The following is a 13,630-nucleotide window of genomic DNA, read 5'->3' as shown; positions in this document are numbered from 1 at the left end:
AAATGAACCATCACAAGTAATGATTAATCAACTGTTTACAACTCAACTCTGATAAGAGTCAGTTGATAAAATGAGCGGGAGCAATATAGATACTAAAGGTTGATGTCATATACCAAGATAAAAAATTTCCCCCCAGGAAATGGATTTTAACCATTTGTGGTATAGAAAATTATCCTATTAGATATCTAATACATGGACTTATAGCCTACCCCCCAAAAATCTGAAACATACTTTTAAATTGGCCAATCATCTTCTCGCATTAAAGTTCCAGAAAAATGGTGGGGTTTTTTTTCTTTGCTTACTTTGGGTTTCTCTTCAATTTTTGTTTTTCTTAAGTAGGCATATTTTATTAAATATGCATATAGAAAAATACATTTCACAAGTGCACAACTCAAAGAAGCACTGAAAATTGAATACACCCATGTATGTAGCATCCAGATCAAGACAGACATCTCCAGCCCTTCAGAATCTACCATCACACTCCCTTCCAGTCATTGGGATACCAGCCCTTCCACCCTCTGCAGCTGCTGGGGAGACAGTGATCATGGGTCTGTGATATTTCTGCCTATCTTGTGAGCAGAGATACTGCCTGCCTTTGTTCAGAGTATCTTTTCAAGCTTATTTAGATAGCCTTGAAAGACAACAGAGAATGTTTTTCTTTACAGGAAAGGGCAGTTTTGCTTAAGTCTTGAAAATATAGAAAAATTGTATCTCTTATTATTGTCTTTTATTAGACTGTTTGATGGGACTTCCCTGGTGGCTCAGATGGGAAAGAATCTCCCTGCAATGTTGGAAACCCTGGTTCGATCCCTAGGTCAGGAAGATCCCCTGGAGAAAGGAATGGCTGTAGAATTCCATGGACAGAGGAGCCTGGTGGGCTACAGTCCAGTGGGACCACAAAGAGTTGGATATGACTGAATGACTAACACTTTCATATTGTTTAATGAATTAAAGATGTCTCCCTTCAGTGCAAAGGGTAGGTATGTTCACTTCCCATTATGAAACACTGTGATGACCTAAACTCAGGTTCCTCTCCTGTAATGCCACCTAGTACGTGTGCAGGCGTCACCTGGTTGTCTTCACATTGCACAATTAGGAAGTAGGGGTCAAGAAGTCTATTGACATAGACTTTTGAGTTGTAAGGTTCTTTGTCTATGACTCAGCATCCATTAACTAGACAGACTAAAATAATAGTTTGTAAGCAGAATAAAATCTTAGACTCTTCACTGTTCTTTGTAGAATCACTATTTCAGCTTCTACCACCATAGATTTGTTTTATCTGTTTTTAAAATTCATATATAAGTGGAATTATACAGCATGTACTCTTGTATCTGGGGCTTTCCAGATGGTGCTAGTGGTAAAGAATCTACCTGCCAATGCAGACCTGGGTTCGAGACCTGGGTTCGATCCTTGGGTTGGGAAGATCCCCTGGAGGAGGGCATGGCAACCCACTCCAAAATTCTTGTCTGGAGAATCCCATGGACAGAGGAGCTTGGTGGGCTGCAGTCCATAGGGTCACACAGATTTGGCCATGACTGAAGCAACTTGGCATGCATGCACTCTTATATCTAGCTTCTTTCATCCAAGCTCATGTTTGTGAGATCCATTTGTAATATTTCATATAAGCAAAATTTTAAAATTTTCTCATAGCATTACATCATGTGTCTATTTTAAAACTTACTTTTTCTGCTGTTGATGGATTCTGGGGGCAGTTCCCGCTATTAGAACTGTGCTGTTATAAACACTTTCATGCATGTCTCTGTGAATATATATGTGTCTATTTCTGTTGGGTATGTTCCCAGAGCTGGATCAGAGGATGTGCATAGACACTGCCAATCAATTTTCTAAAGTATTTGTACCAAGCTACTCTTCCAATAGCAGTGTACATGCATTCTGATTTTTTTTGTGTATTTTTCCACCCTTGCTATTTTCCATCTTTTTAGTTTATTTTTTTTATACTGACATGCTTTTATTTTACCAACATGCAAATAAGGAAAGAAAAATATGCCAATGGTACACTTCCAATTTTACAGAGAAACCCCCCAAGTATTTCTGCCATTCAGAGAGAGAGATACATCAATTATTAAGTTGTTACCAAGATAAATTGTGAAGACAGTCAGAGCCACAAATTTTTTGTGTGTTATTTTTCCATAAAGACAATAATTTCCAAAGTCTTCAGAGTCTGGCAAGACCAAGTTATTTAATTTTACTTCTAAAGATACAATTTTAACAGAAACACGTTGAAAATCGTCATGAATATTCACTAAAATTTCCACATTGTACAAGAAAGAGATTAGCATTCTTTCAAATGTTCTCAACTGAAAGCAAAAGAAAACGTATACAGCCGCATCTTCCCAGTAAACAGAAACAGAGAAAGTAATAGGGTTTTACTAAATACTAGTGAAATTAAGGGCACAGTATTAATCTTCCACATAATTGCATTGTTTGAATTTCTTTAAAGAACCCATCTTTCAGCAACATAGTTAGCATTTCAACTACCTTCAGTTCTCCCATCCCAATCCTGAGAAAAATATTTCTCCTTCCATCACCACTGACAAGAGAAGATATCCCTTCCTTGCAGGCTCTCAGCCAACCCAGTTTTCATTCTGGGCCCCATTTTCCCTGGGTCATTTCTGCCTCTGGGCATCTGTTCAGTTTTCTTTCTTAGGGTGGCACTCGCCCCAGTCTCTTCAGTTCTCCCATCCATTCATTCCATATACATCTACCTTTCTTCCAACTGTCTAGGTATTGCTATGGATGGGTGAGGGCTGGGAAGAAGGCAGAGAGGAGTAAGGGCTCTGGTAGTCTCCTTACAGGACCACTGAAATAGTAAAGACCCAAGTTAAACCGCCTCCTTGTGGCAGTCATTTTGGCTTGTCTCAGGTCAGATTTGGAGAGGGAAATGGCAACGCACTCCAGTATTCTTGCCTGGAGAATCCCATGGACAGAGGAACCTGGCAGGCCATGGTCCATGGGGTTGCAGAGAGTCGGACAAGACTGAAGTGACTAAGCACACACACACAAAAACAGCAAAGCCTACTTCTGCAGTTGTTTCTGAGCTACCACTTTTAAAAAAGAGATAGGAGAGATATAAGAAAGAGAGGGAGAAAGAGAAGAGGAGCTGTTTGTCTGCCCTGGCACCGCTGGCTCTTCATCATGTTCAGGAGGAAGAAGGGAGACAAATGAAAGTAGCTAACCTTTGCATGGCTTTACTGGTTGCGGCTGAGACAACCTGATACTTGTCAAGGACACCATCATTATCCTTGCCATGTAAATGAGTCTAACTTGTCCCCTCAACCACTTGCCTGACAGTAAAAGTAGGGTTCCTGAGTGACGGTGAGGAATGAGGAGAAATACTGGAGTGGGTAGCCGTTCCCTTCTCCAGGGGCTCTTCCAAATCCAGGGATCAAACCCAGGTCTCCTGCATTGCAGGTGGGTTCTTTACCATCTGAGCCAGCAGCAAAGCCCAGAGGAGAAATAGAAAGGTCTTTTACATGCTGGCAGGAAACCTGGGTCTACCACCAATTCTGAAGATTCTTGTTTACCAACAACTTAGAAAGTGGACCTGACAAGGTCTAGAAAATGTTCATCCAGCAGGCGGCAGCCTAAGGTGGTGGGTGTATCCAGTTGCAGGCAGCAATAGGTAATCAGAGAAGCAGGATAGGGTTGCATAAATCAGAGACCAAGCAGCCCATTGCTGTCCTCTCTTGACTTTATCTAATGCCCAGCAGTTGTCCACAGGCCATGTGCAGAGCAGAATGAGTAAAATAGGCTCTTAAACATAGCTGAAAATCCAGGTGGTAGATAGTAACTAGACCAGAAGCCTTGGGGACAGTGTCCAAGCCGTGCCGACAAAGGCAGAGAAGTCTACATTTGTTTGGCTTAGAAGGTGAGCCACTACGGTGCCGCATGTAGTATTAACCCAGGACATCAAGAAGACCGTGGGGAAGTGGAGCAGCATGGCCACAAAGGTCTCAGTCTTGAAAGCTAAGAGAACTGAACGTCCGGTGGAGGGAAGGTGTAGAAAGGTCAGCACAAAACCAGTAAAAGGCATACCCTTGCTGAAGCCAAGGCCCAGGTCGGGCAGGAGGTGGCAGGGGACCTGTGAGGAGTATTCCCAAGAGCAAAGGTTAGCCAGATTGGAACCCAGGGGGCCTGGGGGTCTCTACTGGTTCCCTTATCTGGAGAAGTCTAGCTGTATAGGGCGCTTCATCCAATAGGTAGTATTGCAGTGCCTTTGGCCAGAGGTCCTCTTTGATAATCTCAGCAATCCTGTCAGACTCTGGAAGGCTGTTGTCTGAAAACCAGGCAAAAAAGCCACACATGAGGTCTTGGTTCCTATAAAGGAAGACCTGGGCTTCATGACCCGGGTGCCATATGAGCGGAGTGGAAAGAGAGACCACTTGGCTGGAGGGTGTGACCTCGTATTCCTTCACAAGCCACTTGTTTCTGAAGTATGGGTTTCTTCGAAAGAGGAACTTGAATTTATAGCCCATCCTAGGATGTCTGAGCTCCTTCACCTCCAAACTGGCTAAGTAGCTGAATATCTCTGCATCTCTGCCTCTAATCAGGGCAGACAGCTGCGGGTGGTTCCGAAAGGCAGTGACCCAGAAGCCGGGGATGTGCCGAATGACGTGCTTCCTCCACTGGAGGTAGTGTTGACGCACGCGCCTGTACCTGCGCTCCACCTGGAGGAGGGCCGGGCCAGCCTGAGCGTTCCCAGCGTCCACCTCCAGCTGGCTGGGCTCCAGGGCCTAAAGGTGGAGACCCTCACTCCGGGTTGGGGGCCCTGCCTCGTCCTTTGCCTGCTTTACCCCTCTGCGTTCTTCCACCACTCCCCTTTCCCCACCCACCGGCTTCTCCACTTCCACCCTCTCCTCGTGGTTCGCTGCTCCTGAGAAGATGGGGCCCCTTTCGGTCTTAGCTTCCGCAGCCTTCCCTCCAGCCGTCAGCTCAGACCCTGACCTCCCGGTGTCACAGGTTTCTAGGGCCTTCTCCCAGCCATTTTCCAGGCTGCTGTTGGTTGCCCCAGAGGCGGAGGTTGCTTCCCTGCCCTCCCTGGGTGGCCCGACCTCCTCTAGTCCCACTTGGGCCACTCCACGACCGTGAGCGCCAGCAACTGGGAGCTGGGGAGTAGGGCTGGGGTCCGCGGGGGCCTAGGGTGCGCCCCCCTCCTCCGGAAGCTGGAGCGGTGGGAGCGCAACAGTCTCCGAGCTGCCCTCACTCGTCTCCACCAGCACCTGGGTTTCCTCTAGAAGCTTCTGGCACTGCTGCGGTCCGGTTCTCCCAGGTCGTGGTCAGGAGTAGTGAAGGTATGGGCTTGGGGAGGAGGGATCCCTTGGCTCTAACAGGGACGCTCATGTAGGCCAGCCTGACCAGCTGTTTGTTGGCATCTGTTTTCCTCACAAAAGACTCACGCATGCAAACCAGGGGGTTGCGCCACCCATCCTGCAGTCTCAGGAGACCCACCCGTCAGCTTCCTGATGCTCACCCCTCAGTCTGTAGACACTCACTCTCATCTCATCTAGCCCAGCTCTGGGGGTTCTGCCACCCTTTTATTCTCAGTATTCTGGTGCATGTGTGACATTGTCACACAGCGGTTTTAATGTGCATGTACCTAGTGTCTGAGGAACTGAGACTCTTTCACGTGGCTTTGATTTTACCTTTTGGATATCCGCTTTGTGTTAAGTCTAAGAGTCTTCTCTCCATGTTTTCTGTTGCATATTCTGTATTTTTTGTGTTGTAGGAATCCATTTACATGCTAGATACAAATCATTTTTCAGATCTGTGTATTGGAAATATCTTCTCCCCTCTGAGTTGCTTTTTCACTGTCTTGGAGAAAGAAATGGCAACCCACTCCAGTGTTCTTGCCTGGAGAATCCCAGGGATGGGGGAGGCCTGGTGGGCTGCCGTCTGTGAGGTCACACAGAGTTGGACACGACTGAAGTGACTTAGCAGCAGCAACAGCAGTGATGTCTTTTAATGAACAAAAGTTTTTAATCATATATTCCCTTTAGATCAGTGCTTTTTGTGCCCTGTTAAGAAATCTTGCCTTTCTATTATTGTTCTCATTTATATCTGCAGTCCATTTGGAGTTGCTTTTTGCCAATGGTGTGATAAGAGTCAAGATTCATTTCTCCCCCATGTGACTGTCTGAATGACCAAGCAGTATTTATTGAAGGGAACATCCTTTCCCCATGCATAGGGTTTTAAATGTTTCCATTAAAAGTGACATATGTCATTGGTCAGAGCCGGTCAGATGGTCTTGCCTAACTTGAAGGGGTCAGAGAAGTAAAAACCTCCGCTGAGACTGCAAGGAGAAGGAAGCTGAAAATACTGGTGGGCACTGTATCACTCATCATAGACTAAGTTGAGTAGTGTGTACAAGACCAGCAGAGTTAGGCCAGAGAAAGGAGAGAAAAGGTAATGATGAATATAAAAGGAGAAATTAATGAAAGACAATAAATAAAAAGTATCAACCAAAGATTAATAATAAAAGGAGAGAGAATCAGTAAAAAATATTTGGAATGGAAAATATAGTCACAGTACTGATTTAAGGAAATATAAGAAAACATGTTGGACAAACTTACACTAGTACATTTTCAAACTTGGATGAAATATATGAATTTATGGAAATATAACTCAACACTGAAATGCAATGAAAAAACTAAATAGAAATAAACAGAATCAAGGGGTTTTTTTTGTTTTTTTTTTTTTAAAAAAACTTCCTACAAGATTAACATGAGGCTAAATGGTTTGAGACAAATACTTCCTTAACCTTCAAGGAACACATTACTGTGTGCCTGTGGCATGCCTACTACTATTTTAGGCTCTTAGTATATATATTATTAAACAGAACAAAGATTTCTTCACTCTTGGAGTTTCTAGCAGAGGAAAAAACAATAATAAAAAAGTAAACAAAACGTATTAGAAAGTGATAAGTGCTACGGATAAAACAATACATAGTGTTGAGTAAGGGGATTGAGAGTTGTGGGGGTAGGGAATTGGGAGCAGACTGTGGTTTTGAAAGAGTAGTCAGAGAAAAGGGCTTCCCAGGTGGCACAGGTAAAAAATCAGCCTACCAGCACAGGAGATGTGGGCTTAATCCCTGAGTCAGGAAGATCCCCTCGAGAAGAGAATGGCAACCTACTCCAGTATTCTTGCCTGGGAAATCCCATGGACAGAGGAGCCTGGCAGGCTACAGTCTCTGTTCAGTTCAGTCACTCAGTCATGTCTGACTCTCTGTGACCCCATGGACTGCAGCACACCAGGCTTCCCTGTCCATCACCAACTCCCAGAGCTTGCTCAAACTCATATCCACAGAGTTGGTGTTGCCATCCAACTATCTCATCCTCTGTTGTCCCCTTCTCCTCCTGCCTTCAACCTTTCCCAGCATCAGGGTCTTTTGCAGAGAGTCAGTTCTTCGCATCAGGTGGCCAAAGGATTGGAGTTTCAGCTTCAGCATCAGACCTTCCAATGAATATTCAGGACTGATTTCCTTTAGGATGGACTGGTTGGATATCTTTGCAGTCCAAGGGACTCTCAAGAGTCTTTTCCAGCACCACAATTCAAAAGTATCAATTCTTTGGTACTCAGCTTTCTTTATAGTCCAACTCTCACATCCATACATGACCACTGGAAAAACCATAGCCTTGACTAGACGGACCTTTGTTGGCAAAGTAATGTCTCTGCTTTTTAGTATGCTGTCTAGATTGGTCAAAGTTTTTCTTTCAAGAAGCAAGCACCTTTTAATTTCATGGCTGCAGTGACCATCTGCACTGATTTTGGATGCCCCCCCTCCCACAAAAAATAAAGTCTCTCACTGTTCCCATTGTTTCCCCATCTATTTGCCATGAAGAGATGGGACCAGATGCCATGATCTTCATTTCTTGAATGTTGAGTTTTAAGCCAGCTTTTTCACTCTCCTCTTTCACTTTCATCAAGATGCTCTTTAGTTCTTCTTCACTTTCTGTCATAAGGGTGGTGTCATCTGCATATCTGAGTCTATAGTCTATGGGATCACAAAGAGTTGGATGTGATTGAGCACATCAGAGGAAACCTCACTGAAAAGATTCTGGCAAAAATTCAAAAAAGGAAGGATTTAGCTCAGTGGATGTTCTGGAGAGGAGCATTCTAGGAAGAAAGAGGAGCTAAACAGAAGCCTTAGGACAGGAACATGCTTAGGGTGTTCAGGGAATAACCAGAAGGAGATCAGTGTGACTGGAGCAGGGTGAATGAAAGAGGCCAGATCAAGCAGGATATTACATAATATTGTAAAAAGTTTGGTTTTATTCTTAGTGATGTGGGAAACCACTATAGAATTTTGGGCAGAGGACTCAAAATTGGACGCATTTTGCATGGATCACTCTGGCTCCTGAGTGAAGAATAGACTGTGTGGGGACAATGATAGATACAGGGGGATGTTTTAGAAGGCTATCAAAGTAATCAAGGTGAAGGTGATATTCCACAGTGGACTTGGGTAGCGCATATAGTATGATGGTAAAGCTGGCATGATTTCATGGTGAACTGGATGCAGGGTATAAGAGAAGGAAAGAAGTCAAGGATGATTACATGAGTTTTGACATGAGCAACTGATAGGATGAAGCTGCCAGATGCAGATATAAGGGATGTTTTGATAGAAGAGACCTTTGCAGGAAAATCAGAAGTTGCTTTTGGACATGTTAAGTTTGAGATGACTTTGGATGAGAGTTGAGATAACAAGTGGGCATTATGAGACTGGAGCACAAGAGAGGTCTAGGGTGGGGATACACACTTGGAAGTAATCAGCACACACGATATTTAAAGCAATATTTAAAGCTGGATGAAATCACTAAGGATGTGAGTAGCAATAGACCAAGCCCTAGGGGCTCCAAAATTACAAGGTCGGGAAGAAGGGGAAGAACCAGCAAAAGAGACTAAGGGGAGACCAGTGAAGGAGGAGAGACTCTGAAAATGTGCAGTATGCTGAAAGCCAAATGTGTAAAGGAAAGTTCGACTGTGTGATGTGGTGCTGATGGGTCAAGTAAGATGAGAACTGACCAGTGGATTTTACAACAAAGTGATGAAGGTCAGAATAGATTTTAAGGGAAATGGGAGGAAAGAAATTGGAGACAGTGAATATTGACACTCTTTTGAGGGATTTGCCCGGAAGGGGAATAAATGGAGTCATCACTTGACAAAACTGTTTTGGAGGAGTGGTGGGGTGACAGCGTGGCTGTAATGGCTTTTAATTTATTTTTTGGCTGTGCTGGGTCTTCGCTGCCGTGTGGGCTTTTCTCTCATCGTGCTGGGCAAGGACTGCTCTCTGGTTGTGGTGTGCAGACTTCTCCCTGCAGTGGCTTCTCTTATTGTAGAGCAGAGGCTCCCAGGTGCACGGGCTTCGGCAGTTGCGGCTCATGGGCTCTAGAGCACAGGCTCGATAGTTGTGGCCCACAGGCTTAGTTGATCTGAGGCACGTGGGACTGAATCCCTCCTTGACCAGGGATTGAACCCATATCTCCTGTACTGGCAGGTGGATTCTTTACCACTGAGCCACCAGGGATGCCCTGTGATGTCTTTAAGAGAAAATCCAGGCAGAAGAAAGTGAAACTAGCAAGTATATATGACCCTTGACGTTTTGCTCTAAAGAAACGGGATGATGGCTGGTGGAGAAAGTGGTTCCAAAAAAGGTTTTTGAAATGGGAGAAAAAGAAGTTTGTGTTCCTGCTGATGCGAATGATTCAGCAGCGGGCAAAAATTCATGATGTAGGAGAGAGACAGGAGAATCATTGGAGGGACGTCCTTGAATAGGTGAGAGTAGATGGAATCTAGTGCCCAAGTAGAGGAGGAAAAGTCAGCCTTTAGTTGGAACATGACAAGGTCACTGTGGGGACCAGCAGGAAGGCAAAGTATGAGGGCGTAGATGCTGTTTGGTGGGTAGAAGTGATGATGGAATCGATGAAATTCTCTTCACATCGCTTCTGTGTACTCAGTAAAGGAGAAAGCAAGATTCGATTCAAGTGAAAGAGGGGATGAGGTAAGGGGCAGAGGATTCTGGGAACAGACAAGTAGGAAATAGTTGTCTGGAGAATCGGAGAGTGACAGGATGATGACATATGCTATGATTGTCAAACAGCAGTAAGATCATGAATGTAAATGAGGCACATCAGTGTAGCTGTGAATTTTTCTGCAACCACATGCAGTTTACAGGTGCAGCATGAAGAAGCAGAGCTGGATTTAGCACTGAAGCATGAAGGATAAGAGAATGATTATAATTATGGATCTGAGAATCTAATCGAGAGCAATGAAAGACGTAGGGGTGGGGGCAGTGAAAAGGTGGCCTGATCAATGGATTGCAATACCCAGGGAATCGAAGGGTCCCTGGGGTCAAGTACCAAAGGAAGCTATGAGAATGAGAGACAGTGGTCTGAGAGTGGACTGCAGGAGATTGGTTAGGAGTTGACTCCTCCATCCAGCTAGGCCTCTGATGAGGCACCTTGAGGACAAGGTCATTGTAGGGGAGGACATCAGTGAACCAAGAAGCCTGGGTGAGAAGGATCACCAATGTGCATACTGAAATCACTGAAAGAAGTGAGAATAAGCCAGTGGCTAGAATCCTTGAGAAATGAGGGGGAATGACATGAGCAGCAAGCATGCAGGGCATTAGGTGATCTAAACTGATGTCAGGAGATTTAAAGCTGGGTCTGTATTTTAAGGTTAATTATCTAACATCACCACCTTTGGCTAAATTAGTTAGAAGGCAGGTACCTTTAGAATTTCATATTAACGTCACAGAGCCTGTATTATATATATTTCCTTAAGGTGTTCAGAAGAAAGTCACATATATTAGCTGATCAAAAACAAGAAATATGTATGTTTTTTTAATTGGAAAATTAGTAGTGATAATATTCTTTGAGTTCAGTGTGAAATGTTATTTTCTTTGAGGGTCTTTTATTTTTCTTGTGTCCTGCAGTATGGACTGGAAACTGCTAAAAAGAACAAAATATGATTTTTATTTTGGGCTTGAAACACTCTGACTATAAAATTTTTTTTTAAGATGAGTAAAGAGAGCTAGTGGGCTTCCCTGGTGGCTCATAAAGAAGCTGCCTGCTAATGCAGGAGACACAGGTTCGATCCCTGAGTTGGGAAGATTCCCCTGTAGAAGGAAATGGCAACCCACTCCAGTATTTTTGCCCGAGAAATCCCATGGACAGAGGAGCCTGGCAGGCTGCAGTCCATAGGGTTGCAAAGAGTCGGACGTGACTGAGTGACTTAACAACAACAAAGAGAGCTAGTACAAAATCTCAACTAGAGACAGAAAGAAGCGGGTGGAAAAGAGAAAGGATAGAAGAAGAAACCATGAGTAAAGAAGGAAGGTGGCTTTTTGAGGGGAGTGCAGTTTAGCTACAAATCTGCACATCATTGAACTGTGAAGTGTTTAAATTTTCTGGGAAACAGAAACAGCAAGATGTTTCAAAAAACTAAACTTAATATAAGATGAATGAAGAGAGCCTGTGAATTGTATAGTCTTATTTTTCTTTGACTCCTCAAATATTGTTGTTTGGTTCTTAGTTGTTTTGAAAGGAATCTCTTTCTTGACCTAAATTCTTTAAACAAGTGTGTTTGTTTAGTGACTTAACATACAGAAATATTGTTCTTCAGGTTAGGCCACCCAGTTTAGAAAGCCAGGGGCTTCAATGCATTATGTTAAAGACTCAAAAGAGTGTTGGTACACAAGAGAAGGAGATGTACACTTTGTTAATTTCCTCTGTTTCCCAGAGAAAGACCATTAAACTGTGTTTGCAAAGGACATGGTAAAAAAGAAGTTTTGAGTGATTAACCAAGTAGCTTTATAGCTGCGGTCATCTCTGCTGCCTCTCAGAACTAGCATATAGAGAAGTAGGGAGAAAATATCTGAGTTAACAGGGTGTGGGTAATGATTTACCCTGGGAAAGTTAATCATTATGATTTAGTAGTTTTCTACCATTACAGCACTGACAGAAAGCAAATATACATTCCAGTGCCTAATGAAACTGTAAAGAGGCTGCGGTCTGTGTAGGGTGGGGGGCAGAGCTAGATGGCAGGGGGAACCAAATCAGCCAGGGACACACAGAGCCATTTCAGAAATTTAAAATATGAGTTAAAACACTATATAAAATGTTTATAGTATCTAAATGTTAAACATACATAATCATTCTAGCCTGAAATAAATTAAAAATAATAAAATTGATACTATAACAAATGAATGAAAGTTAGTTAATCATGAAAAATTGAAATAATATTATTGGATCTTTAAAAAAATAGTGTGATTTTAAAAAGCAAAGTCCACTGATGGTGTCATCATTGCAATACAAGTGTCATTTTGGGGTAGAAATTTCCAGCAGGTTTAAAAACTCACACTCTATACTAGTTGCAGAATGGTGAACAGAGTTTTGCTCTAATTGCTGTTAGTGTTTTCTTCTTAGCTGTTATTTAAAAATAATTTCTCTTTTTGATTTTTTCTCTTAAGGAACAGCGATATTTTTATGCTTTAGCATATTATATCCTCATCGCATCCTATGAACTAGATACTATTATTAGCCCCATTTTACAGATAGGCGAACTGAGGCACAGAAATAACAAGTAATTCGCTCACAGACACATTGTTGTTGTTGTTCAGTCACTCAGTTGTGTCCAGCTCTTTGCGACCCCGTGGACTGCAGCACACCAGGGTTCCCTATCCTTCACTATCGCCACAGTTTGCTCAGACTCATGTCCATTGAGTTGGTGAAGCTGTCCAACCATCTCACCCTGTGTCGTCCCCTTCTCCTCCTGCCCTCAATCTTTCCCAGCATCAGGGTCTTTTCCAATGAGTCAGCTCTTCGCATCAGGTGGCCAAAGTATTGGAGTTTCAGCTTCAGCGTCTGTCCTTCCAGTAAGTATTCAGGGTTGATTTCCTTTAGGATTGACTGGTTTGATCTCCTTGCAGTGTACGGGACTCTAAAGAGTCTTCTCCAGCACCACAGTTCGAAAGCATCAGTGGATATATAGTAAATTACAAAGTTGAGAAATGAACCCAGATAACCAGACTCCAAAGCTCTTTCTGTTAAACACCACAGGGTATACTCCGAACTTTTCTCAGCCTCAGTTTTCTCATCTATGAAATATGGTCAATAAATCTTCTCTCTAGTGGTGGTTGTAACAATTATAATGTGGAGCTTACGTAGGGAAGATGTTGGTGCTGCCTGTATCGGTTTCTGAATTGTTTAATTTCTTATAATGAGCATGAATTATTCATGTATTTTTTAATCAAGAAAAATATGTTAAGTCCTATCAGAGTGTCTGGCACAGAGAGGCACCCAATAAAGTCATTACTATGTCTGAAAGCAAAGTCAGAGTTTCCGTTTAACTCAATAGGGATTTGTCATCTCCAGAAGCTCAGGTGCAAAGGGAAGAAATAAGATAGGGGAACAGCTAGAGGAGAATTCAGGTTACAAGTTTCTACTTGCCAGTGAATAGAGCTTGTACATCTTGAAGTAAGGTCTGAGAACCAAGGGGAGGAACAGCGCATTGGTTGAGGCAAGTAGGAATTAACTGATGGAGCAAAGTCCCAAGGAATTTGGGATGAGGGGTGTCCTTGAATGAATTCACTTATTTTGGAGAAGATTAACAG

At 43.2% G+C, this 13,630-nt stretch overlaps 2 protein-coding genes across 9 annotated transcripts in view; one reads left to right on the top strand and one right to left on the bottom strand.

Moving 5' to 3' along the window:
- ACYP2 (acylphosphatase 2) overlaps positions 1–13,630 on the top strand; it is a 186,080-nt gene that overhangs the window by 129,357 nt on the left and 43,093 nt on the right. The window contains exon 4 of one of the 8 annotated variants that reach the window (XR_009599833.1): positions 735–976. The exons of 6 other annotated variants lie outside the window; for them this stretch is intronic. Coding sequence is in view for 1 of the 2 variants with exons in the window: in XM_060412195.1 (XP_060268178.1) it covers positions 735–918 (184 nt within the window). In the remaining variant the exon portion in view is untranslated. Of the gene's footprint in view, positions 1–734; positions 6,698–13,630 lie in introns of those variants that run through there. One more of the 8 variants, XM_060412195.1, reaches the window with a different exon arrangement.
- On the bottom strand, positions 4,030–5,421 carry TSPYL6 (TSPY like 6). Its single transcript, XM_042245280.2, is given in 2 exon segments — positions 4,030–5,139; positions 5,225–5,421. Coding segments are annotated over 2 exon segments (1,206 nt in total). The 3' UTR covers positions 4,030–4,130.

Source organism: Ovis aries, chromosome 3, assembly GCF_016772045.2.
Source record: "Ovis aries strain OAR_USU_Benz2616 breed Rambouillet chromosome 3, ARS-UI_Ramb_v3.0, whole genome shotgun sequence".
NCBI classification, from domain to species: Eukaryota; Metazoa; Chordata; class Mammalia; order Artiodactyla; family Bovidae; genus Ovis; species Ovis aries.
The sequence above is the reverse complement of the archived record's forward strand: the minus strand, read 5'-3'. Positions and strand labels throughout refer to the sequence as shown.